This window comes from Melampsora larici-populina (genome assembly GCF_000204055.1).
Source record: "Melampsora larici-populina 98AG31 unplaced genomic scaffold MELLAscaffold_74, whole genome shotgun sequence".
Classification (NCBI taxonomy): domain Eukaryota; kingdom Fungi; phylum Basidiomycota; class Pucciniomycetes; order Pucciniales; family Melampsoraceae; genus Melampsora; species Melampsora laricis-populina.
In genome coordinates, this window is record NW_006768838.1 from 219,103 (window position 1) to 245,353 (window position 26,251).

A 26,251-nucleotide genomic window follows, 5' to 3' on the forward strand; every position below is an offset into this window, starting at 1 on the left:
CAAAAAGCATTCGTAAACAGATATGTGGAGGGGTGTATTTCATGTCAAAGAGTGAAACCAATGCTAATGAAACCTTTCGGATCGCTAGAGCCATTACCAATCCCTGCAGGACCCTGGACAGACATTAGTTACGATCTCATCACGGGATTACCAACGTCGAACGGGAAGAATAGTATCTTAACAGTCATCGACCGATTAACCAAAATGGCGCATTTCCTACCATGTAACGACACTGATGGAGCGGAACAGCTAGCGGATCTAATGATGAAAGAAGTATGGAAGATACACGGAACGCCAAAGACCATAGTATCGGATAGAGGTTTGATATTCATCTCTAAGATCACATCTCAATTAAACGAAAGACTTGGCATCAAATTACAACCGTCAACAGCGTTTCACCCCCGATCAGATGGTCAATCAGAAATCGCCAATAAGGTAGTGGAACAATATCTGCGGCACTTTGTATCATATCATCAAGATGATTGGGAACCATTATTGGCCCCGGCGGAGTTTGCGTATAACAACAACACTCACACATCAACAGGAGTATCCCCATTTAAAGCTAACTACGGGTACGATTTAACTCTAGGACCAATCCCATCCGAGGACCAGTGCGTGCCGGCAGTTGAGGAACGATTACAACGCTTAGCAGAGGTACAACTTGAACTACAATCATGTATAGAAGGCGCTCAAGAAGCAATGAAACATCAATTCAATAAGGGAATACGAGATACACCGGCGTGGAAAGTAGGAGAGAAAGTTTGGCTCCACAGCAGAAACATATCGACGACAAGGCCAAGCCCCAAGTTGGACCATAGGTGGCTAGGACCCTTTAGTATAGTCAAAAGAGTTTCCCCTTCTACGTACCAATTAAAGTTACCATTGACAATGAAAGGAGTTCACCCCGTGTTTCACGTTTCAGTATTACGAAAAATGGAACCCGATACAATCAAGTCAAGACAAATAGACGAGTTGCCACCAATTGAAATTAAAGGAGAAGAAGAGTGGGAGGTCGAAGCAATACTGGACAGCAGAAAAAGATACAAGACACTGGAGTACCTTGTAAGCTGGAAAGGATACGGTAAAGAACATGACTTGTGGGAACCATATTCAAATCTAACCAACGCAAAAGAAATGGTAAGAGATTTTGATAAGAGATTTCCAATGGCGGCTACAAAATACAAAAGGTCAAGGAGAAAGTGAGCGGGTCAAGCTTTTTCCCACTGGGTTTTTTAATGCTGACCCAGGGATGTATGCAGGGCTGCAAGAGGAGTCTGGGCATAAAGAGGGGGATAGTGTAATAACCACATGAGGTGTTAGTAGCATTATGCTAATAGCGTGTATGAGCGGACTCTATAGTTTTCACTCCTCTCCGTTGTACTTGATCCTCACACTGCAATCTAGTTAATAGTACCAATAGGCCTTCATCCTCTATCTCATCACATCCACCGTGTTAGTCCGGGTCATAACACATCGAGAGAAACCACCCTCGGTATAAGGATGTTTTCTCTACATTCACCCGTTACCCGATATCTACCTGTATCTTGGAAACAGACGGAACCGTCGTGCCTTTGGGTTCCGTCCACCATCCACTCTCTCTCAGTTGATATCTCTCGAGGAAGATTATTTAAATTCATATTATGTTTCTCACTTTTATTGTTTTAGTTTATTTCTATTTATGTGTGTTGTAATGCTTGTTACATGGTCACCTATTTCATCACAATGCACAAGGCTCATATCAAACTCTTGGTCGGTTTGTCCTATGCAAACCTAAAGAGTTCATCTATGAATACTCTAGGTTTCTTGGGGGGGGCCCTCAGCCCTCATGAGGGACCGAGGGAGGTAGGACACCGGTCAGAGTAGATGGATGAATTGCTATGAGAACAAAGAGAAGTTTACTTTACAAATCAATTTCATTGATTCTCCTTTGAATGTTGTAGCTTGTCAAGTTGAGATCGAAAAGTCAATCCAAGATTCCCAGGCTTGAATAAACCGTTTCCGAGCAAAATCTCCGACCACAATTGTGGGATTTGGCTTTGGCGTACCGTTCCTCATCTAAGAAATATTTGTCTTTATAACAATCTATCATTATGGGTCTGATCCTAGGTTGAATCATTTGGGTAAAGAGCAATCCATTCTATGATGACAGAGTTGAGTAATTGAGATTAGCAAGGAAATTAATAAGCAGATCCTATCATGATGTATGCAACCGCTTACTTTTGTAATTGTGTAAACCATGCATATAAAAAACTCCTGCCATCGTCCACTCATACCCGTCAGTTTGGCGATGATAGCATTGATTGCTTTCAAATCGGACATCTCGTTATCAATAGCAGCAGCAATTAGATTTGAGGTACCAGACATTGCGCTCAGGGACGGCTGTAGATTATAAGTGCGTTGAACATTTCCCGCAAAAGATCGCAATCAACTTTGAAGTCTAATAGCCCAGTTGATTGAGGATGTTACATGTGAATTTGTTGGAGTAGAAACATTGAGGTTGGATATGATTGATCTTGCTAGAGGGTGGTGAATTGTAGTACCAGTAGTAAGAAGTTGATTGAGTTCTGGAAATGGGTAATTGGTAATCTTGTTCTGTACTAAACAGTTGATCAACAAATGTAATATATTTCCCAAATCCAACTCTGGCTAAGATTCCATTCGATAAGAAGTATCAATTTGGTTTTAGCTGATGGGCTTGCACTTGAAGTTTGTGAATGACAAACACGACTGTGATTGAATGAAAGAAAGTCAGTTCTTTATCAGACTTGTTTGTTGTTATATATCCAGGAAGAATAACACCGACTTTTGTTGGGTTGAGGAAAAGAGTGCTGATCGCACCTGATGCAAAGTTGGCCATGGCAATTTAACCAAACTTTAGAATTATCAACGACTCCTTTCAAGTAAAAGTAAACTGATTTTTCATTCAAATCTATTTCAATTTTTGTCATGTTAGTCACTTGCTTCTTGAATACCAAAATTGGATAGGATATTGACCTACTCCACGACCATGACCATGGAGTTTAGTTGATAAATTTGCTCATAGACTTATAGTTGTTATCCAATCATCAATCCAAAAATTGAGATCAAGTAGAACTTGTGAACTTGAATAAAGCAATTGATAGAAGCAGTACCAAGTCTGATTTGTGGATATATACTTCAAGATAGCTTTAGAGGTATCTTGAAAAAATGAGATCCAACTTAGATATGTGGCCACTACTTTCCATCTGGTGATGACAAAATGTTTGAATGAAGATGAATGGAAGTTGAAGTTAGCCAAAGTGAGATACAATGCAACAAGTGAAGCAATTATCAACTCACAGAATCAAAACTCTTCACAGGAGCAAAGGGCTCAATCTTGTATTCAATTCTGGAAAATTAGGTTTCTCATCTTGAACTCCCTTTTTGAAATGTTTGTATTTTATTGGAAATTGTGATTGTTTTGGAAGGTTTGGGCTGGAGTGAAACCACACAACGGGTATATATTGGATTTGTAAATAGTGAGTGCAAACTGACTCAAGTCCTAAAATCAACTTGCTGAGTAAAATGGTGGATTGGTGGACTCTGTAGAGTGTAAGCAAACTAAATTGAGGGTGACAATCGGTTTTATTACTTTGATGTTTCAAGTTGGTTCATGTTGCTTTAATGTTTCTCTTGTGATGACCATTCTGAGTGACTTCATCATGAGAATGATTTGAAGATACAATGTTTGGATCAGATTGTTATCTATGACCGGTTGAAATGAGCAACTGCTTGAGAATTGATAAAGAAGGTAAAGGGTCAATATCGAAGTAAGTTCCTGATCATAGTCGATGATTGTAGTTGAAGTTGAAGTGGGTTGAAGGATTGGATTGAATTGAGATGAAATGTTCAGGTGCTTTGACCAATAGATGATGAGGTGAACGCGTCAGCCAGGGATTTTACTCAAATGACGTGTAAACCTCCAACCTGAAAGTACTGATTGGGAGTTTTGTCCAGTTTTGCCGGCGAACATGGTTTGCCTTTAACTTATATGATTTAACTTATATGATATGTCTGCCCTGTAAGAGCATCCGCACTCGTGCGGTAAATCGGGTGCGGTAAGGTTAAATTTAACGCAACCGCGGGGTCTTTTCCACACCGGTGGAAAATTAGCCCCGCGGTAGTTAACTTTTGATCAATTTGCGTTAGCAAATCGGTAAATTTACCGATTGGCTAACGCATGCATTAACACACATCGCGACTAGCTGACAGCAACTTCGACTCCAAAAACGAGACTCAACCCGACCTCCAACACCAAAGTCAACCCACACCTCCTTTTCACCTTCCACATTCACCTTCCACACACGATGAAATCCAAGCCTCACAGTCACATGAACTAAATCAAGAACAATCAATGCTGATTCATGTTGTTTCAATCTTCAATTTTTGGTGTTTTTTAATTAAAATAGCTCGATCAGATATCTTCAACTTGACTTCATACCAATCAGATGAATATGTAGAATGTCAACATTCATATAGCATGTACAGTTCAAATGAAAGACAATCAACATTCAAAGACTAATCATGGGGGACTTTCAAGATCAAGTGATACAAATCATTAAGAAAAGTTTGGATTTGTTCAGATCGTTCAGATCGTCGATTTTTCTTTTTTAACTTTGAATCTTTAATATTTTCACAAGATCATAATTGCATGTATTCAGACTCATTAAAGGCTTGATCAATGTAGTCAAGCGTTTGGTTTTTGAACTTGAATTGATCAATTGAGTTGCTGAACAAAGTCATGTTGACTTTGTCCTTTTAAATCAAAATTGCTGATCAGGTAGATGAACAAGTATTCACTACACAAAATATAATATTTTCTGGGCAGAAAATTAAATTATTGATACACAAAAATATTGAGAGGCCAGGAGAAGGGCAAAAAATAAATAAAAATATGCATCTTGTTCCCTGCGGTGAGAGCTTCACTCTCCATATTTTTCCATATTTTTACAGTCCGTATTGATAAGTGTACTAACAATAAACCTTCATAATCATCCAATTACAACCTGTAACAAGCACTGAAATTTGGCTCATTAGTGTTTAGAGAAACTTTTGATTTCTGAAAACACCTATAACTTTGTCAAATCTGCCTCAAAACACTCGATTTTAAGTGCATTAGAAAGCTGAACTCTTCCTCTCAAACTTTCATAAGGTCAAGAACTATGTAGCTAGTATAACAATCATTCTATGGATCTGTATGTACAAATGTACAAAAAAGATTATATCTTTTTTAGCAGACCAGCATGCTGTGTGGTCCTATTATGAACTATTTGGAGGACAATTCCAGCTTACCAATGCACCCAAAATCGAGCGTTTTGGACCGGAATTGAAAAAGTTATGAGTATTTTCAGAAATCAAAAGTTTCTCTAAACACTAATGAGCCAAATCTCAGTGCTTGTTACAGGTTGTAATTGGATGATTGTGAAGGTTTATTGTTAGTACACTTATCAATACGGACTGTAAAAATATGGAAAAATATGGAGAGTGAAGCTCTCACCGCAGGGAACAAGATGCATATTTTTATTTATTTTTTGCCCTTCTCCTGGCCTCTCAATATTTTTGTGTATCAATAATTTAATTTTCTGCCCAGAAAATATTATCTTTCTTGTAGTGATTGGATCTATGTAGATGGAGAATGTGAAAGCAACTTCAGTCCTCCAAAGAAGCGGACAGTGGCTCTATCATATTAACACTTGTGATGAAAGCAGGTGATTAGTACTTGAAAAATCAAAATGTTACCTTACTGCATGACCCGTGTGGAGCACATGCATTATCTGTAAAGTTGTAACAGTTACAGCACTGCTAATGCAAACGAGTGGGGAATTTAGTCGAGTTAAGTAATTTTTTACTTAAAGTAGGGTTTGTTACCGTGCGTGATCAAGTTAACAACCGCAAACCAGTGCGGATGCTCTAAGGGGGTGGTCCGCACTGTACAGCCTGTATTCACAACGTAGAGTGACTTGAAATCCAAAAAGGGCATTGTTGTAAAGATTTTCATCTCATTTTCCCGGCCACATCACCCAGGATATATAAGATATGAGCATACCAGGATGTGTACAACATCGTGCTGAAGAAAGTTGCCTGCAAGGAAAATTGGTGTTTATCAGCGAGGAAACCAGGAAAAGTCAAAAAACGGCTTAAGAGGACTTAATCCTTGGAGTCTCCGTGCCAAGATTTCACAATTAGTCCCAAGCCCCTCTGCGAGGCGCGCGGACGTGGCCGCGCAGAGAGGGCTTGTTCAAGCTAATGGGGTTTCCAATCTTGACTCTGGAACTCTCTGGAACCAACACCATCAATCATCAATCTCACCACCAGAATCACCCTCCCTCACCATCCACACCCATCATATTCTGACCATCCATGTCCATCAATTCAAAATGGTTTTCTTAAATTAAGTGAAGAGTGTAAGTGCTGATCTTGGACTTCTTCATTCTTCATTTTTTTTTCGGATATTCCAGAGTAGATTCAATTGACAAATCAAGTTTTTCCTATCATTGTCTTTACTAATACTGGTCTCTATAAATTCATCATTAAATCCTCAACAGTTGAGACCAATTGTTATTTTTAGATATCACTGATCTTCTCACTTTTCACTTTCTCAATTTCTCTCTTTGGATATCTCTTTGGGTTCAATCCATGTTCTTCTTTGTGCAACAAATCGGTTGATTGTCATTTCACATCCAAGTTCTTTGTTTGGTTTGCCAAGCCTCAGATTGTTTCCATATCAAAGCTTAAGAAACAAAATCACATTTGGAGACCTGTTTTGATTTTTCAAATCCCAGTGACAGTACTTCTAGATTATGAAGATGGGTCATATGTGTGTGCGTCCTTGGGATATCCTGATTGGTGCTGACCTCATTCTGAATGAGGACCCAGGATCTGTTGAATTGTATTGGATAAAGAGGTCCATAGACCAACTTGAGTTAATTCATGCTCTCCTCCAGAGCACGTTGGAATTTGACTTTAACTTGACTGGAAGCTTTGACAAGAGCCACATGAAGACCTCTCTACAACTCTTACTTGTGTTTAGGACGTGGCCGCGCAGAGAGGGCTTTCCAAATGTGACACTTTTTGGTCAGAGAAATTTGAGTTCTACCAAACCGGAAGTATGAACACAGTTTCATTTTCTTTTGCCCAACTCAGCAGACCCTTCTTGAAATCGGTTAAAAGTTCTCGGAACATTCAAGTTCCAGACCCTTTGAAGAGAGGTCGAAGAATGTACAATGTCTGTATCAAGGCTAAGAAATTAAAATGGCAATATTAGGAATGCGTTTAACGAAGATGTCTGTACTTCATGTGGGCCTAAGTAGACATTCCGCGCCTACCTGCGACCATCAACTGAGGATGATGATGCACAACTTTGATTGACGAATACCCAAAATCATAGCTTCTGTTCGATTCATCTCACCTTCGTTGCATTCAATTGAGATGACCAACTCAAGACAAGAAAATGAACGAGTGGCTCAAACTGAAAACTCATATGGAAATGAGGAAGATTTACTCGGCCGCTTACCAAACGAGGTCCTTCTCAATATCATAGGACACCTTCTCAAAACTCATCACTGGGCCGAATCTCAAAAGAATCTACAGAAGAAGTCAGAACAGACGATAACTGTTTCATCAGGGCCGAAGAGCGCTGTACGGATCTATAAACACAATCCTAAATCGCCAATCTTGACGAGCTTTCAAACCTTTTCCGTGCTCAATCGTAGGACTTATTCTCTATGTCGCCCCATCATATGGCAGGTGGGTGGTTGTTGTCTCATTGACGCTTCTGAGATACAAACCTAAAATGGACTGATGATTATATCGTATAACTTTTTACACCTCTACCTTTGTTGCTACATCGAACTAGTATCTTGAATTTCCTTCCACACCAGGTGGTCCGATGTCCTTCTGGATGGATGAAATCTTACCGAAACACGGATGTTATGTCAAAGAAGTACATGTGAAGTTACGATATGAATGGCTGCAAGAAAAACCACGGCTCGTTTGTCCCGAGGAAGCCGCCATAGGCGCAAACCAATCACCACAATCTTCGCATGTAAACACCACAAAATTTATCGAAGAGGACAATGACTTTTGGGATGTTGATGCCATCCATTCTGACAATCTAGCTATCAGTGCTCAAGACCATCATCGATCACTTGGTCTCTCTCCTGAAAATCTCGCCCGAGTGCTTTCTCATTGTGAGAAGCTTACCACGCTCCATCTCAAATGTCCGCATCTACCAACGATGTTTACTAGTCAAGAACAAGGTTATCACCTGAGTGATAAACTCATCTCACTGTTCTCTGGAATCAGCCATCTTCGACATCTCCGAATATCCAGTCCTACGTTTTCAGTACTCGGATCGGAATGCGTATCCAACACCGTTACACATCTCCCACTACTCGAATCGCTCGAGTTGGAAAATGTAGGGGATGAAGAGGGGGGAGACCATGGCGAGCTCGCTACCTGTCTTTACAATCTGAAAAACCTCAGACGTCTTGTCCTGGACGACGTTGATACTCTAAGCAGCTCTTGGGGCAATCGGCCAGGTCCTCCTCGTCTAGAAAATCTCACGATCCTCAATTGTATCGACGTTGGATTAGGGAAAATGCCCTGCTTCATAAATTCTTGGGCGCCTCTCCTCACCCATCTCAAACTCAGATTTGCCTACAATATGGATTTCGAATCAGAAGAGGATTGTCTGGCTTTCAAACCTGAGGATAATCAATTTTTACTTCCGGCTTTGACACATTTGACAATCTGGCCAAGTGCTGGTTGTCAGTATATTCACTGTTTTTCGGGTTGCAAAGCTCTTCGTCACATCATGTTCAATTACTTTATCGGATATGATTCAGCTCCAGACAAAAAGTCAAATTACATGTTAGAGGAGGGATCATTCGAAGGACTGTTACAATTTTCAAACTTCATCACCCGAAATCACTTCCCCAAATTAAAAGTGATACATTTACCAGTAGAAGAAGAAAGCCTTCCACTTGATGCAGCTGTGGTTTCTATATTGATTCCGTTGGACGAATACTGCAAGTCGATTGGTATACAGTTGAAGATTTTTTTTGATCGCGTGAGCCATTCGACTTTCTCCAGTCGAGATTATCAACCAGTTCCTTTACAAAAATTGAATTGAAGAAGGTGTTACTCGTTGGCGAGTAAATATGTCGTAGCCTTTGCGATACTTTTCCCCGAACTTGCTTGAAAGTGTTGAACATGGCCTCAACCCCATTTTTGTCTCCAACTCTTATGATTGGGTAATACTTGGTTGTTTGCTTATCACCATATCCATATTGTACTCAGCCTTGCGCTCAACTAATATCATTCAGATGATACTGAGCTGCAGCATCCCATGTATTCGTCTCTTAGCAATTGCGCCTTGTAACATATCTGCCTCAACCTCTTCAACTTGAGCAATGAGCCAGAATAGTTTTTTTTACATAGTGGTCTCTTATTATGCGTCATCCATTAGACAATAATCATTCTTGTAACTGCATAACATAGGTTTGGAGAGCAAGCGCATATTATATGGATAGGAAGAGCATCGATCTCCGATAGCCTTGTCGAAATTGCAATCATCTTCATATCTCCTGTTATTTCCCCCAAAACCATAGGATGCAATATCATATCAAAAAGAAACCCGCCGCATCTCCATCATCCAGCATCTTGGTGGTTGGTCTGATTAAACCTACTCTATTTCTCCTCTATCATTTCTTCAACAAGTCTACCTGGTAAAGTCAACCTCCAGTGACATAACCTCTGATAGTGTCACTGAGGTGTTTCTGCATGTACCAATTTATTATCTGCACAAGGTTTGGTGTAGAGAATGGTGACCGTCACTCTTTGACTTGATACAAGCAATAGAATCAATAGAAATACAAGAAAGATCACAGTCCCCAGATAGCCATCAACCAATTCCTCGTGTATCATCGTTTTTTCGTATCCGTGATTAGGGTGTCCTGACTCCTGATCCATTATGATTTTGTAAGGTATCAGTTGATGATCGAATTTCCGAACATGAAGGTTGAGTGGGAGATTAACGTACTGGGCATTTCACGACTTCAACCACCATGAGGTTAGCCACCAGTGTATATGATTGCCTCTATAATCGCCTTCAAGTACCCAATGAGTTTTCCTAGATCTGAATATTCCTTGAAAGGCATGAAGGACCTGGATCATTCTATAAATGAATTATAAAATCGTCTATCAAATGGATTCTACATCTTCTTGAGCAGGAATCAAGTTAGATCGAGTTATCAATTAGTTTAGAGCAGACGTCGTCGGGTCTCCTAAATATCTGCAAGTTATACCTTGAATTTCGAATCATTCTTTACATTTTTACATTATGGGTCTGTTAAGATCATTGTTGTGACCTTGAATTCGTTCACCACGCCCGTACCGCTGGCTGCGTCATGGCTTCGTTCAGCGTTAGGGGCAGGTGGAGAGGCGCCCACTCGTTTGGTGTAGCATGACTCGTCCTCGTTGAGGGCAAGGGTTGCCGTCCAATGTCCAAGCGACGTAGCATTTACTTCGTCTCCTTCACTGATTCAAGGAAAGTCTTCATCATATGGTAGAACCTCTCAACACTGGACAGCTATGTAATTTCCTGAAGACATTTCATTGCGCCTGCATCACCTAAATTTTCACAAGAAACAGTTTCCTGGTTGGATCGCGGGACACACTCAATGGTATGCTACTTTAGGATCCGACGCGTCACGTCCAGTCGCGTCCAACTCGGTCTCCGCGATGTCTTTTCACGGGGGGTTTACCGGCAGAGCTACACCACGGGAGGGGTTTTTGTCAGAAATTGGCCTGACGCCGTCTGAGATCGGTCAGGTCAAAATTCGGCCTCAAGACCGACTCGCAGGCCATTTATATGCGGGCTGCAGTCGAGCTTGAGCCCAGCGAGCAATCTGATATGCACAGGCGGCCTGCAGGCCGCGTATCGACGGCCTGCAGGCGGGCATCATGTTTCAGGCTTAATCCGGCCGGAATTTCGCCTGCAAGCGGCCAAGAGACTGCCAGCAGACGGCCACCACAGACATCGGCGATTTGACTTCAATCCCAAATTTGACTTCAAACCCAAATTCACATCATTCCAACCACACTTCACCACAACCACCTTATCAACTGTGCAGCGTGCTCAATCTAAATCATGAATGATCTACCACGGTGTAAGTCTTATTTCAATCACATTTCAATGAAGGCTTTCTACTGACACTTGACCCATAATTCCACACACATCCACTCAGTTATTGTTGAACAAAGCAAGAGTCCTTTAAGGTATCGATGTAATGTCTGCATCCAAAGCCGAACCATGAAATACTATGAAGCTCATGTGGCTTCACCAGCGCACATACGTGCCTCAGAGCAGTTTCTCACAAGACAAGCAGAAGACCAAGTCCTACGTCAGCAGTTTCCGACCCCTGTAGAGAGATCACCAACACCACCTGCAATCAACCTGAACCACTACTTTGAAGACAATGACCATCTTTCCGAATTGCAATCGGTCCCACCTTCTCCACTTTCATTCCTCCGCTCCTTCGGCCAAACAGACAAGGATGGATATGAATCAGATGACTCAGACAGCCGGATTGATTTTCATAAGCTCCGCGATGCCTTTGATGCACTGAACACAGGACTTGACAACGCTGAAGATGAAGCTGTCTACGAGGAATTGTTGGACCACGAGCTCTCAGGCATTAGAATTGAGGAGTCAGCTGAATGGTACCCCTTCAAAAAGAAAGAGGTAAGTAGCTCGAGTATATTGCATCACTAGACACTCATTGATTGTTTTCAATTGTGACAGCATGTGGTAGCTTTGCTCATGATCGGATCAAACCGGAACCTCCTCTCGCGTGTCCAATACCAGCGAATACAGTCCCTTCTGCGTATTCTGGGAGTCACTCTGCCAGATTGGGGCACTTTGAGGGCACTTGTCAAAAGATTGAAGAAAAAAATGGGTCTTGATATACGGGAAAGGATTAGTCCATGTGGGAATCCACTGTTTGGTTTGGATGTCAAGACCATCATAAGTAACGTGAGCCAGCTTTCATTACTCAATCTGACTAGCTTAGACATAGCTAAATTGTTTGCGTTCACAGGAGTTGGCAAACCCCTTGGTCAGCCCCTATTTGGTATATGTGCCCGAGCTCACCATTGATGGGCCAATCAACCGGCTATCGCAGTGTGAAAAGTGGCGTGAAGATTACCCTCCTGATCTACGTGTTCAAATGATATCATCCAACAATGTCCACTACTACATCTACGAGCCAGTCCAACTGAGAACTCAGCAGCTTGTAGTACCTGTTTTCTTCTTCCAAAAGGATGGTTGTCTTATGGCCAAGTGTCTACCGGCCATAGTCAAACACGATCCTCATCACCGGTCTCAACTCAAAGTCATCATTCCTCAAGATTGCGCTTTTGACTCTGACACGCTAGTCACCATTCCTTGCAAAGACTTTTGGCGATCATTTGGACATATTGAGGTGGAGAATGGAGTTCTTCTTAAAACTGTTTGTGGGAATCATATGTATCGTAAGTTCAAATAATATTAATTTATTAATTAAATGTACTCAAGAGCTAATGTGAATCATTGTCCTTGCAGAATCTGAACATTCAACAGTACCATGCAATCCAATTGAAAACCCGTGGCGAGCCAAGGCACAAGGCAAAATGATCCGCCATGTTCCTCTGGCTCTTTATTCTGACGACACTTCAGGAAATATATCCAAAAAGTGGAACAAACACATGAGTATCTACTTTACACTGGCCGGCTTACCATCTGATCTATCAAACCAGGAGTTCAACATCCATTTCCTGGCGACTTCAAATTGTGCGACAGCCCTAGAGCTATTTGATCAGGTTGTTGATGATTTAAAGTGAGGCATTCTTGTTGTTGAAATAGGTCTACTTGGGTAATTAACATGCACTTGCTTCCTCTAGTGATTATGGAACAAATGGCTTCTTTGCATATGACCAACATCTGGGTGCAGAAGTTTTGGTAATGGCGGTGCCTCTTTTTCACCTGGGGGACTCTCCAATGCACGCAGAGATTTCGAATACACTCAACCCAGCCAACACCCTCACGCCATGTCGGATGTGTGATCTACATGTGGCAAAGCAGGCTGACAAACAATTAGAAAATTTTGTCAGAGACTTTCTTGGCCTGGATGAAGATGGAGAGAAGGTATGAGACCAATCTTTGTTCTTCCAGATAGCGAAACTGAATGACCTCTGCAGTGCCTATTACCTGGCCAAGATTGGAACCAGACTAGACGATGGACCAAGGAAATTTGGAACACATCTCAAAAGCGCAACACTAAAACTCGAGTTGAAAAGATGGGCCGTGACTTTGGAGTTCGAGATCCTATGAACAAAGTTTTCCAGAAAAATGTGCAAGTAGCCCATGAGTCTCTGCCTCCTTCTGAAGTGGAGAAACTCTGTCAAGACATCAATGCTCAACATGGAGAACATATCTTCAATCCCATGTTGAGACTCAAAGGTGAGTCTCTCTCATTATACTTTGCTTTCAGTTGAAAGAAGCTGATCCATAGGCATTGTTTTGTAGGATTTGACGGTCACAAAGATACTCCAGTTGAGGTGCTCCATGTGGCACTTTTGGGTACCACAAAGTATCTCTTCCACGACACGATGAAAGAACTAGAAATATCAAGGCTGACTCAAAGAACTACAACAATCTTTCCGGTCGTTGGAGGGCTTTCAATACTAGTGGTTTGAATATCCCGCCCGTTCAACCAAACACAATGATTACTTACTATCAGAGTCTAGTGGGGAAGGAGTTTCGAACTGTGTTACAGACCGTCCCCTTTGTCCTGTTTGAACACCTTAGCGAGGAAAAACGCGAAATGTGGACATCTCTTTGTCTTCTAGGATCTTATATTTTTCAGACTGAAATACCGAACATGGAAACCTATCTAGCTGAACTGGACATTGCCATATCCAGATTTCTCAAAAACTTGGTAGCCCTCGATGCTCGCTGGGTCAACAAGCCCAAGTTTCACATGCTCGTTCACCTACAAGATTCAATTCGTAGGTTTGGACCGGCTTGTTTATTTGCAACTGAAAAACTTGAATCTTTCAACGGTGTCACTCGCCACAAATCGATTCATTCAAACCATCAAAGTCCAGGACAAGACATAGCAAACACTTCCTATACCCAGGTCATGTTGAGGATTTTTGTATCCGGTTCTTCCGTTTTTGACCATGATCTCAAATCGCGTGTCCATAGTGGCCCAAAATTGCGAGCGTTATTATCTTCAGTACCCGAGTTATTTCAAGCAATGGGTCTGGACTCGTCTTTGGGGTGCATCTCCACCTATTCAATTGGCCGTAAGTAACCTTCTTTCAATTCTCTGGATGCCTTCATGTAACTAAGCTTCTTGATGTCATAAGCTTTGTGCGAGAAACAATCAGTTGCACCATCTTGCATCCCACTCAGTGTCGACCGTGGACAGTTGAAAGTCTACCAAAGTATCAAGTTGATTGGGCGACACAAGGCTGAAAAAAATGACTTTCTGGTGGTTTGTCCAATATGTATTTCTTTGATAGTCTCAAAGTAAGGCAAAGGGCTTATGTTTTTGTATGGCAGGTGAACTCCCGCGAGGTTGGACAAGTGCAATCAATCTGGAAACTCAAGGGGGTGTCTGATTCCCACACCCATCTTATTATCAAAAAATGTCAGAAGGGTCCAATCAACCAATTTTATGGGATGTGGGAACTTAAGGTAACAGAACAAATTATGATCATCAATGTCAAGGTAAGGTTCTGCTCTTCACTGTGCAACTGGGTGTTCATATTGACCAAGAGATATTATGGCTCCCAGGACATTGTGTGCTTGCTGAACGTTCAACATAACTGCCACGATTCTGATTGTAAATTGGCCAAGAACCACCACAAGAAAATTGAGCGGAGGGAATCAACCATTGGCCTGTGGGGAGTTGAACATGTTAATTCAAACTCATTCATCCTCAACGTGGCATCACATTACAATGGCCATGTTCACCGCGGGCTTTCGGATTATCAACTCAATCCAGTTCCTCCTGAGGTTTGGAACCAGGCCATCACCAAGGGTCTCAACGTTTGGAAGGCTGAACCACGTCCAGCAAAAAAAGGTAATGACCAGGGCTCAGAGAACAGTTGAACACTGTTGCAATTTCCCATTGGGTTAACATTTTTGGTGAATGATGCAGCCGCTTTTGGATTTCATAGACAGCATGATGTTCCACTTGATATTACAATTATATATAACACCTTGATGATAAACATGAAAGATATCCCATCATAAGAATCATGTAGTTGCTGTTACAATCATCTAAAGTCTTTGAATATAAACATCAAATTTATCACAGTCAGTGCGCAAAAATTCTATATAGCATTGGCTGGTTGGCCAAGGGAATAAGAATTGTCAATCAAACATTTCTTTTGCAGATCTATGATGATAAAGTACTCACAATCAATGAAGATGATGACCTCGCCCGGATTATTCATGGAAAGCCCACCCGAATCTTTGGAACTGAATCAGGATGATCAGTATTTATTACTAACTAATGAAGGTTCCAAGCTCACCTTCACAGTTGTGATACCAATTAACCCACATGACAGCGTCATGAGCACACGTGGCCATACAAACCGCTGGACGCACATTGGGATGCACGGTAGCACAAATAATTGCCAAAAGTACCTCATCTGCAACCCAATTGTGTATTGATGTGATTGAAGAGGGTGGTTCGTACAAGTAAAAACCTTTGCCAGAGAACCAGCGATAGACTTCATTAACCCCGTAGAGCCAGCTTTCGTAGTTGGAACCGTTGCGCTTCAAACGAATTGAAATGCTTGCAAAATCTTCCATTTTTTGGTGATCCACGTATTTGAGCATGTCATCCACCGCATCCAGATTATGCCCATCTTTGCGCAGTAGCTCTAACATGGTCAGGAGCTGTGAAGATATTCGAGGTGGATCAATCTTGACGCGTACCATCTTCATTTCAAATAAGGGACAGCTGAAATTTTTGAGAAGTAAGGATGGGGCAATTGTTTTTTTTTTGAGAAGCGAGGATCTATGGGGCAATCGCATCAATACGCAGATTATATTGTCGTATCTTATAATTATTGAATCAAATACAAAATAGACTCGCTGCACAAATGCGACAATCTCTCGTTCGATATGGTTTGAAGCTAACTCATCTAAGATCTGATGATTTAAAACAATATCATCATCCAATAGACCGTTTGATCGCGTTACAAATCAAATCAAGATAACAAAAAAGGAAAGACTTCATGATAGCTTGTTAACATGGAATTGATAAAACATCAGGGCATGGACCATGATCCGAGCACTCGTTCCGTGAGAGATGCCCCATTTACGCAAAAGTTCCCTATTGATATAATCGACAAACAAAAATAAATCAAAATGATTGACTCCGTTGGCCTGAAGTATCGGAAGGACATTCTCAATCTCGTTGTGTTCCAAACAGGCAAATTTCAGATAATCCTCCAACGTCGTTAAGCTCATGATTTGTCGAAGATCGGAAAAGATCACGTAACCGCCATCTATTGGGAAAGCTACATAGAAAGTAAGTAATTGTTTTTTTTCTCTAGCTAAAGGCTTGAAGCTTACGTATCGCATCAAATGGGTTTCCGGTAGGTGCGACCTCAGGAGTCGCATTTGCTTTGATCACAGGTGAGTGGTCCATATCCTCCACAGGCTCAAGTCGTATCAGAGATACGAATCGACTTTCTGATGTATCTGAATCGCTGAAAGCCAGGAAAAGACATGGTCGTGATCAGTTAAAGGGTGGCCGGCTTAACAACAACACACTCACGAGTCTTTAGCAAAACCCAGGAAGAAATCTCGCTTGCGCTTGTGTGATTGGGTGTGAGTTTGGGATGGTGACATTGGGCAAGTTCCAAATTTTTGAAGGTGGAACGGTGACTCCAGATTTTTTTTTTCAAAAAGTGCAGAATTGGGCACCAGATCCAATCTCCTGTCAAAGCGTGGGTGCCACTTGAGATCTGTCAAAAGTGGCACCATCCCTCCCTGGGAACCCTTTTTTGGCCTGGGGCAACTTGCCACACTTGGAACAAATCGATTCCGGCCTTCCAGCCAAAAACTCACATCCCCAATCAATCGTTTAAATTCATGGCCACCGATTTTCCCTTTAATTTCAGTAAGTCACTTGCCTTTCACACGTTCAGGTGTGATTGACTGACCATAATGCTTGCTATCAAGGCGCTCAATTTGGAGGCCGAGGTTCTCTTGACCTCGGCAATGGCCTCGATTCGCCATCTCGAGGCGGAACCATGGTTATTCAAAGTTTCAATAACCATGGGTCACTTAGGAACGACTCGTTCTGTGAGTTGACAAACTCACAGAACCCTCATCAGTACTGACCTCGAGTGTGATCTTCTTCAGCCTCTTTGGACTCACCTACACCTAGAAATGACGGTGGGGACATACCTCGAGGTCGGGAGTTCCAGAGGACTCCTAACCACGAAGCTAACCCAGGCCGAGAGGAGGTTCTTCCTCGCTTTCGAGAACGCGACGAGCGCTCTCGATCCCCATCAGGCCAAACGCGCGGCCCCCGAGATGATCCTCAGTGGCCACCTCGTGGATTTCCCAATCAATCTGATTTGCGAGCATCAAATCAATCCGACTCGCGAGGATCACGTGGAAACGACCTACCAAACCGCCCGAGTTCAAGAGATCAAGTCGTTGACGTTACCCAAACCTTCTCTTGCCCACTCCCTGCGCCAACAATGCTTACGCTGCAGGCATTGGCCACGCGGTGCGGCCTAGAAGGCCCATTCCACGCTTATGCGATTGCTCAAGCAGAGGTAAAATTCTCCAAAGTCTTACCTTTCTGTGATCAATCAGTATGATTGACTTTGTTTTTTGATGTTTTTTTCTTCTCATCTGTCAAACTACCATCGCCAAAGGTCTTCGGGGAAAACAATCGGCATCTTGCTCAAGTCACTGCAGATTCAAGACTCTTAATGGAGATAGTACGTGTCAATAGTAAGATTGACACGTTGAGTGAACAAATGGTCACGATGACCAGGGCCGTCATGGAACTGGCCTCGCAACCAGAAGCCAAACGGGGATCGGCTTCCGGATCAGCCACTGCCGTGGTGCTAGGATCCGCCGCAGACGAATCAACCGTGAAGCCCCAGTGGAAGGCAAGCCCAAAACTTCTTGTAAGTGTATTTCAAAATCTTTTGAATCAGATTCTGGACCATTGGCTGAAATGTCAATTTTGTTTTCCAAGGGGTTGATCAACCCCTTGGCCCTTAAACTGCTATTCTCCCCCGTCCTTGAGGCGTATACCGCCGTCAAGAACGGTTTGGAAGGGTATCTTCCGAACTCGTTATTTAATACTATGAAGGTAAGTCACTGATTCATCATATTCATATTGATGAATCAGTGTCTCTGCTAACTCGCTCTGTTTCGTATCATCTAGAAAAAAGTGGCCAAAGAAGGGCAGGTGTTTGCCGCTGAACACCTGCCTCGTCAAGTCTATGGAGTCGAAGAAGCGCCCGACACACAAGCGTACGCTAGCGCCTTGCGATTGGCGGGCAAACACGCCAGGGAAAAGTTGCACAACGTGGTAGGTTGTGTTTCCTTCTCCTTCTCACATCGGTCGCGTTTTGGAACAATGCAACTCCAACTCACGACCGAAACAGCTCTTGGTAGGCATATTCGACTCTAAAACCAAAGAGAACATAGACATTCCGGTTCCCCATATAAAAGGGATGGTGCAACGAGTAAGTCATCTCATTTCCCTTCATATAATCATTCGATTAACTGCAAGTCACAATCTAGGTTGCTGTGAGGTGTGCTGTTGCTGGGGAGAAGGCCGAAGTCGACGCAGTGTGGGCAGCCACCGATCTGCCCACACGGGGACAAATCACATATCTCGTGAGTCCAACAGCATTTGGAAATCCATCAAACTCCTCGCTTATACACTTTATTTTTGTGCTCAGCGTCGGGAAGCCGCACGGGTGATGCTCAAAGGGGGTAGAGGATCTGAGTCAGTCTGGCGTGCAGTTGACAAGAAGCTTTCCGAGGTGCGATTGAAGGGCAACGAAGATTATACTACGGCGTGAGCAAACATATTATATGTATGTATATGATTTTTCAAGCATCACTGACATCACATCGTTTCACACGCAGCTTCTATCAGATCGTCTATGATGAGGACCGCCAGTTATTTGATGGGAAACTTTGGTTTAAAGACCTGAAAACGCGCGAACCAAAAGTCACTTTAGACTTGCCATCCGAGGAGGCCATCATGGCGCGCATGTCTGCAGGTAATGCGAGGCCATCTGGATCTGATACCACCTCGGTTGGGAATCCAATAGTTAATTAATTAAACTATTAGCTTTTTCATCATTTTGCTTTTCATTCAATCAATAAAATACAACTTTAATTGTGATACGGGTCATTTTTTTATCTTTGAAGTTTGGTCTAATTGAACGGATCTCTATGTACATACACTGCTACTGTGGAATCAATCATACGTTGGTTATCAAGTCACTGTGTCTGTGTTGATGAGCCTCGTAGCTGATTTGAGGTGACCTGAGTGATCAGACTGATCTGCCCCTACCCGGAAATCGACCCAGCCAGCAGCGAGTCCGATACCTGAATACCCGGGGGATGTGTCGGGCCAGCAAGCCTGCTGACCGTCGGCAGACGGATTCCAGCCGGCCTGCAGGCAAAAACTAGCCGGCCTGCAGGCCGGGCCAGCAGGCGTCTGGCAGGCGTCTCGCGTGAGGGCCATCTGCAGACGGCCTGCCCCTATGCAAGCGCTGGCGGTCTGCAGCTGGCCTGCCATGGCCGCCTGTAGCCGGCCAAGACACCTCTGTGGTGTAGCGAGTGTTTTAATAGCGGATGATGTCCCGATGATGCGGTGGTATGACATAGGCTCTCCGCATTGAAATGAGTGGGTATACAAGTTTCAAGTTGTGAAAGTTGATGATGGTCAGGTAACAGGTTCCAGAAGAGGAGCAAATCAACTTGACAAACGCTCAGTGAAATCTGATTTTGGTGATTGCTAACAAGTGCACGCAGCAGAGGCGGCCTTACACAGCGTCCAGCTACGCATCCGCACCCGCCTCATCGTACTTTAGCTGGAATTGGAACTTTTGTGAATTCTCATTGTCAACTTTTTAGAACCAATCCAATTCAAAACTTCATTCTTCACTAGCTTCACTCAGCATCATGCGACTACAAGAAGAAATCGAGTCAGTTTCTGCACCTGAAGACTTTCTACCCAACTTTCAATGTCTCTCTGCTCTAGATACCAGCCTCAGGTGTCCGGTTAGTCTTTGTTCAACGAAACAACTCATTTACTTCAAGACTTCTTTTACTCAAACTAACTTGCCTTTCCATTTGCTTAGATATGTAAAGATTTCTTCGAGGCTCCAGTCTTGATTCATATCCCGAAATGTTGTCATACGTTTTGTTCAGTTTGTATACGCGCTTGTTTCAATCAAACTTTAAATAGTAAAATCGGTTCAGCTGGACTTGGTGGAGTAGGAAATAGTCAAAGGTGTCCAATTTGTCAAACTGAAGCTCATGAGGAAAAGATCAAACCAGTACCGGCTTTAGAAACAGTTGTAACTAATTGGCAAGAGGCTAGGTCAGAAATCCTTAACATGGTTTCTCAAGCGGATCGAGTGAAGAGCTTGTTACAGTCTGCGAACAATCGACTGCCTCTCTTAGCTTCGGGATCCACAAGCCAAGCAGCTCAACTACCAGAAGCCTCAAATTCTAGCTCGTCTAAACTGCCTGAACCAAGAATGATCCCCGACAAACGAAAAGCCGAATCGCTGGAGTCTCAAGGCACCTCATCTGGGATGCGAGTAACGCGCTCTTCCCATCAAGCTCCCGAAGTCCGAGATACCTCAGGCGGAAGTCTTACCAACACACAGGCCTCTAAAAAAAGAAAAACTAAAGACAAGCGCCCCTCCAAGGCTGTCTCTGATTCTGATAGTGACATAGAAATGATAACCGGGGATCTCAACAATCGTCAGTGAAACACGCTCGATATGGAAAAAGCTTTATGCATAAATCATCGATATCTGTCCTGTTCGCTGATTGAGTTTTCTTTGAACTTTCTAGCTGCTGCGATGCTCCCCTGTCCAGTCTGTAACAGGCTCCTACGTAATTCGGACATGAATTCACACTTGGACAAATGTCTGGCCGGGACTGGTAATGTAAAACAATCTGTTACAACTTTTGCAAAATCTGGACGTCTAAAGAAAGCCGAGATAAGGAAAGGAGCGAATCCGAATGTACCAGAGAAAAAAATCCCATTACCTCATTTTAAATCTTTAAAAATGAAAGACTTCAAAGCACTTTTACAGCAACACCATCTATCTTGTGATGGGACTACAGATACGATGACGCGTAGACTGAATCGTTACATATTACTTCATAATGCTAGTCTGGATTCGGAACGTGTACATCGAAAATCACTGAAAGAGATTAGAGACGAAGTAGATAAATGGGAATCGTTGAATGATGCAGATGATGCTAATCGGCGTAAGCTATCAAACAATAACTCAGACTTTGCTGTTCAACAGATCGTTGGCAAACGTAAAATCACAATTACTAGTGAGGAAGAATACTTGAAGAAGAATAAAGAACAGTTTGCACATCTGACTACACAAGCGGCTTCTACGATGAAGAAGACTGTTCAACCTGTAAATGATGAAGAAGCCATCGAGACGTCTGAACCTGATGACCCAACTATTGGCGCGTCTGAAACTGATCGAACTCTTGCGACGCCGGAAGCTGACGACCAGACCATCGACATAGCTGAACCTAATGACCAAACCGTTGGCACGGCTGAAAATGTTCAAACTCTCGCGGCACCAGAAGATGACAAACAAATTCTTGACACAGTTGAGCATACAGATCACCTGGAGCAAGCTGAAGTTGAGATAAGCTCCAAGGTCATTCCACAAACCTGCGATAATCACCAGTTAGACAACCACCAGCAACTTCAAGAACCTACCTCACTCCCACCAGTTCTTCCTCGATCATCCATCACTCATAATCCTCAAATTGATCCTGCAATTGTCGCTTTGAATCAACTTCAACCTAGACGAAGTGAAGATGAATCGATGGATCACGAATTGCACCTTTCTTTCACAGGCTCGGAGCATCCCATCCAGACTCAGAACACATAATCATCAGTCCGCTTCGAAAATATAGAATCATTTACAATCACCTTTGAGCAATTCAAACACACTTGTATTTATAGAACCTTCGATTGATATGATGGTGTAAAGACTTTCTAAGCACGCCAAGTGTCTAATTTTATTTGATCAATTTTCTGACATTTGTATAATCCGTTTCTGTGCTATCTTGAATGATAAGTTAATAAGTTCCTTCAAATTGTTCAGTAATCTTGATTAATCCCCTAACATAACTCCGTTTCAAAGGATTAGTTGAATATATTGTGTCATGTCCGAATGCACTGGGATATCATTTGATTGAATTGGACCACACTGTCTGATGATGCTCAGCACTTGAATTTTGAACATCAGATTCATGTTGGGTTAAAAATACCCTGTGGATCTGATGCCTTCTATTTGATTCTTGCTGATCACCTTTCATCCTCTTTGGATACTCAAAAGAACCCCCAGCTTGAATAATCAGTGTGGTAGGAAAAAGACTGGACACCGGAGATGAAATCATTAATCAACCATAATAATACTTTGGTGTCCTAGAGAAGGTAAACTCTAGTTATCTTCACATATATGTATCCCAGTCCCGCTGATTCATCACCAGAGCACACCAGATATACACTCATGAGCTACTGACAACTTCATCAAGAAATCATGAGCACCTACTTGTTGATAGAGCTCTACCCTGTCAATCCAATCCTGGTGCAGATGTGCAAACTTTCAATTGAGCACAGAGATCGCAGCCACATACCTCGCTTGTGAACGTATTTCTGAGATGTTGATTATCTTCTATGTAGTCTTTTGGCAAATCTTCATCATGTGTTAAAAGTTGTGAGCCTTGATCATCAGATCCATCTATCCTTGAGTAAGGTGAGAGTTTGAAAAACGAGACAAAATCCAGCACATCTTCAAAGTGTGAAAAATCGTCACATCCAAAACCAATCAATCTGAAAGTTGAACCAAGAAATCCATGCCACAATTCAATAGGATGTGATTTTGTAGGATTTTGTTCACTCCACGTGTGATTGCAAGCATCTTGGTCATCATTTCCATGTGCCTCACACTATGGTCAGGATAATCTGCAGAAGTCACATCTTTTTGTAATCTTTTACACCAGGTAGGCACTTCTCACAGTCAGATTATGTTTTTTTCATGCCTGATTATCTTCACAAAAGCTTCACTAGACCTTCTAGACTACTTGTTTTGAACTCAACTCACCATTGACGTTGCTGAGCTCATAGTCATTCAAACATTTATACGATTCTGCAAAGAGTGACAGAGGTAAGTTGTTTAAGTGACCCATGTCACATGACCTTGAGAGGCTAGCCCTTGCAATATTCCGCTTCCTCACTAACACCAAGTTATATGGTTTGAAAGACAAAAGAGGAAGCCAGGCTATCTCCAACTTCTGTTAATGTCTTTTGGCTATATTGCAAAATCTTGACAACTTTTTCAAGTAAGACGAATTGCAACTGATCAAGTCGTCACATCAGACTCCAAGCTAATGTGATAACTAAAAAGATTCGTTCAATAGTTCCACTCGATTCTGATGTTAATAAAGAAATGTTAAGAGGCTAAGAATTGAAAATATTCCCAGATGAAGCTTACGATCAAAAAGTCTTGATTGAAATGACCCATAATAGCTAAACCAAACCGATTTTTTTTTCTAAAAAAAAAATGAAGTGACTTAAACCATAATCTTTCAGAAATTAAATTTCAACAAGAACATTATAATTAGACATGAAGAAACGAGTGTAAAGAATGATTTGAGAGGGAAACAGAGTCAAGACAAAACAAAAAATGAATCTCAAGAAATCAAGTTGAAAAACTACCAAGAAAGTGAACAATTCTCTCTTTCTAATGTTTTAAAGAAAATCCATTTCGACGTTTGTGTTTGAATTTTGAAGTATAACCACCTGAAAGAGGTGCACCACCGGTTGCAGCATGTACTTCTTTAGCAGACCAACCCATCACATTTCCAGGACTTCGAAATCAAAAAAAAAATCAATTCATACATCAATTTCTCTAAAAGTCTTGATTCTTTCTACTTGAGAGATGAATTACTCACGGGTCATATTCACAAACCCAAAACTTAATCGGACCTGGACCAAGTGCTGCACCACCAAAAGAATCACAAGTTGTCAAAGCACATCCGATCTCCTTCGTATCAGCCCACACAACCTCTACCGACCGAATCACATCATCAAAACCAAAAATCATCAAAAGATCAGTTTTTGTGATCTTTTTGTAATCTTGATTTTCTTCAAAGGAATCTTACGGGTGTAATGAGAATGACTGGTTGGATCTGATCGAACATATGAATCTCTTTCACCAGGTCCAAAGACCCATTCTTTCATAACTTGTTCAATCGATTGTTGTCCAGCTGCAATATTCTATTTGAAAATTAAAAAAAAAAAAAGTTAAACAAACACACAGGAGCGAAATTAATCTTTGATGTAAGAAAAATTCCTTCAAAGATCAAGTTTGATCGATATTTCACTTACTTCTCCATATTGATTATTAGATGTATGTTTAAAAAAACAAGTTTGAGAATGTTGAAGGGCTGAAGCAGCTAATTTCGAACTCCATTTCACATCTCCTACGGTATACATCTTTCGAACCTTGTTGTGCCCGTTTACCCATCTACATAGATCGAACACGAACTCATTGGTTCAATTAGATATATATGTAATCAAAATAAGAAGAACAAGACAATTATTACGCGTATCACTCACCGATCAATATCACTACCTTGATCTTGTGAAGCCGCCCCATAGACCGGTAATAAAGGATGAAGATTAAGTAAAGGAGTTGGACTTTGAGGATGAACATTTGATGGTCGAGCCGGAATACTCTGAGGATGAGAATAATGCGTTGGATTAGGTTTCAGAACTTTCTTTGTGGAAGACAGTTGGGCCGAGATTGCAGCTGGAATAGAAGCTGGAATTGCATGCGAGATAGCCGCTGGAATTGGAGCAGGAGCAGGAGCAGGGGCAAGAATACGAACCGGAACAGGACGAGGACGAGGGATTGTAGCCGGTTTTACAACAGGAGCAGGAGCGTGAACTGGGACATGAACTGGAGTTGGAATAGAAGGTTTTTGCTTATGATAATGTGGTTTCTCTTTCGGTTTGTTCTTTGGTTTATTCTTTGGTTTGCTCTTTGATTTCTTCTTTGATTTCTTCTTTGATTTCTTCTTTGAAGCTGGTTTGATGGTTTGATTAGAGACCACAGTCTTGCTTCTCTTGGTTAATGAAGGATGATTTATTTTGGAAATCGGTAGATCCCGACGTGAAAGATTTGTGGAAAGGCTCTTGACTGAATCAGAAGAACTTTCGAGTTGATCAGTCAAGACCGGTGTTAATAAAAGTACTAAAAGTAAGAAGAGATGAAGACGAATGGTAGTGAATGAGTTGACCATGTTGAAGGCAGTGAGATGATCTGACGTGAAGAAAGATCTACCAAGACGCAAACAAGAAATCCTGTTAAGTTATAAGTAAAATCACGCTCAATAGCTTCGACGTTTGTAAGTAAAAGGAACAAAGGAAAGAGAAGAGCCGGGGAATTTAATCGAAATAATTTTCAAGACTCAAGAGTATCTTGTACACATATTTTGATATTTTTTTGATATGTTGTACAATACATAGAATTGCATTTAACAAATTTGTTGTACACACTCGTAGGATATCCTCATATGATATCCCACAAAAAATAACTTGAACAATGGCAAGTTGCAACAAAATCGACGTCGAAAATCACGATATAAATATGTTTGTTGAGTTTATTGACACATCCTCTAGAAATGTCAATGTCATAAGTATTATGCAAAATTCATGCCAAGCTTAATTTCAAATTCACAACTCATGTTTCTCAGCCTCATCCAGGAGAGGGTCCGAGGGACACTGACAGTCATGAGCCCAGGACTCAGGAGGAAGAAGTTGCCTTCGCCGGCCGATCCAATGGCAAAAGGACGTGTAGAATAGGTGTGCCATGATTCTTCACCCATTCCTTTTCTCAAGTC

General features: G+C 41.9%; 5 protein-coding genes across 5 annotated transcripts; 3 read left to right on the forward strand and 2 right to left on the reverse strand.

Annotated features, from left to right (window-relative positions):
* Window positions 1–1,963: 1,963 nt before the first annotated feature.
* MELLADRAFT_112945 (uncharacterized protein) lies at window positions 1,964–2,364 on the reverse strand (the record flags this gene model as incomplete). Its single annotated transcript, XM_007417541.1, has 2 exons — window positions 1,964–2,137; window positions 2,218–2,364. 2 exons carry the CDS (start codon window positions 2,362–2,364, stop codon window positions 1,964–1,966), a joined length of 321 nt encoding a protein of 106 aa, XP_007417603.1.
* A 6,300-nt stretch (window positions 2,365–8,664) lies between these two features.
* On the forward strand, window positions 8,665–9,536 carry MELLADRAFT_73438 (uncharacterized protein; the record flags this gene model as incomplete). The annotated part of the gene is made up of 1 exon (XM_007417500.1): window positions 8,665–9,536. One exon carries the CDS (start codon window positions 8,684–8,686, stop codon window positions 9,149–9,151), a length of 468 nt encoding a protein of 155 aa, XP_007417562.1.
* A 7,387-nt stretch (window positions 9,537–16,923) lies between these two features.
* On the forward strand, window positions 16,924–19,403 carry MELLADRAFT_94863 (uncharacterized protein; the record flags this gene model as incomplete). Its single annotated transcript, XM_007417515.1, has 11 exons — window positions 16,924–16,965; window positions 17,012–17,204; window positions 17,267–17,389; window positions 17,450–17,871; window positions 17,974–18,231; window positions 18,303–18,419; window positions 18,495–18,641; window positions 18,718–18,798; window positions 18,857–18,952; window positions 19,018–19,136; window positions 19,208–19,403. The coding sequence occupies 11 exons, from the start codon at window positions 16,924–16,926 to the stop codon at window positions 19,401–19,403; spliced, it is 1,794 nt and encodes a 597-aa protein (XP_007417577.1).
* Window positions 19,404–20,254: 851 nt separating this feature from the next.
* MELLADRAFT_94864 (uncharacterized protein) lies at window positions 20,255–22,230 on the forward strand (the record flags this gene model as incomplete). Its single annotated transcript, XM_007417516.1, has 4 exons — window positions 20,255–20,353; window positions 20,434–21,064; window positions 21,158–21,252; window positions 21,298–22,230. 4 exons carry the CDS (start codon window positions 20,255–20,257, stop codon window positions 22,228–22,230), a joined length of 1,758 nt encoding a protein of 585 aa, XP_007417578.1.
* A 1,857-nt stretch (window positions 22,231–24,087) lies between these two features.
* MELLADRAFT_68796 (uncharacterized protein) lies at window positions 24,088–25,651 on the reverse strand (the record flags this gene model as incomplete). The annotated part of the gene is made up of 5 exons (XM_007417495.1): window positions 24,088–24,214; window positions 24,299–24,413; window positions 24,509–24,623; window positions 24,735–24,873; window positions 24,966–25,651. The coding sequence occupies 5 exons, from the start codon at window positions 25,649–25,651 to the stop codon at window positions 24,088–24,090; spliced, it is 1,182 nt and encodes a 393-aa protein (XP_007417557.1).
* Window positions 25,652–26,251: the final 600 nt, after the last annotated feature.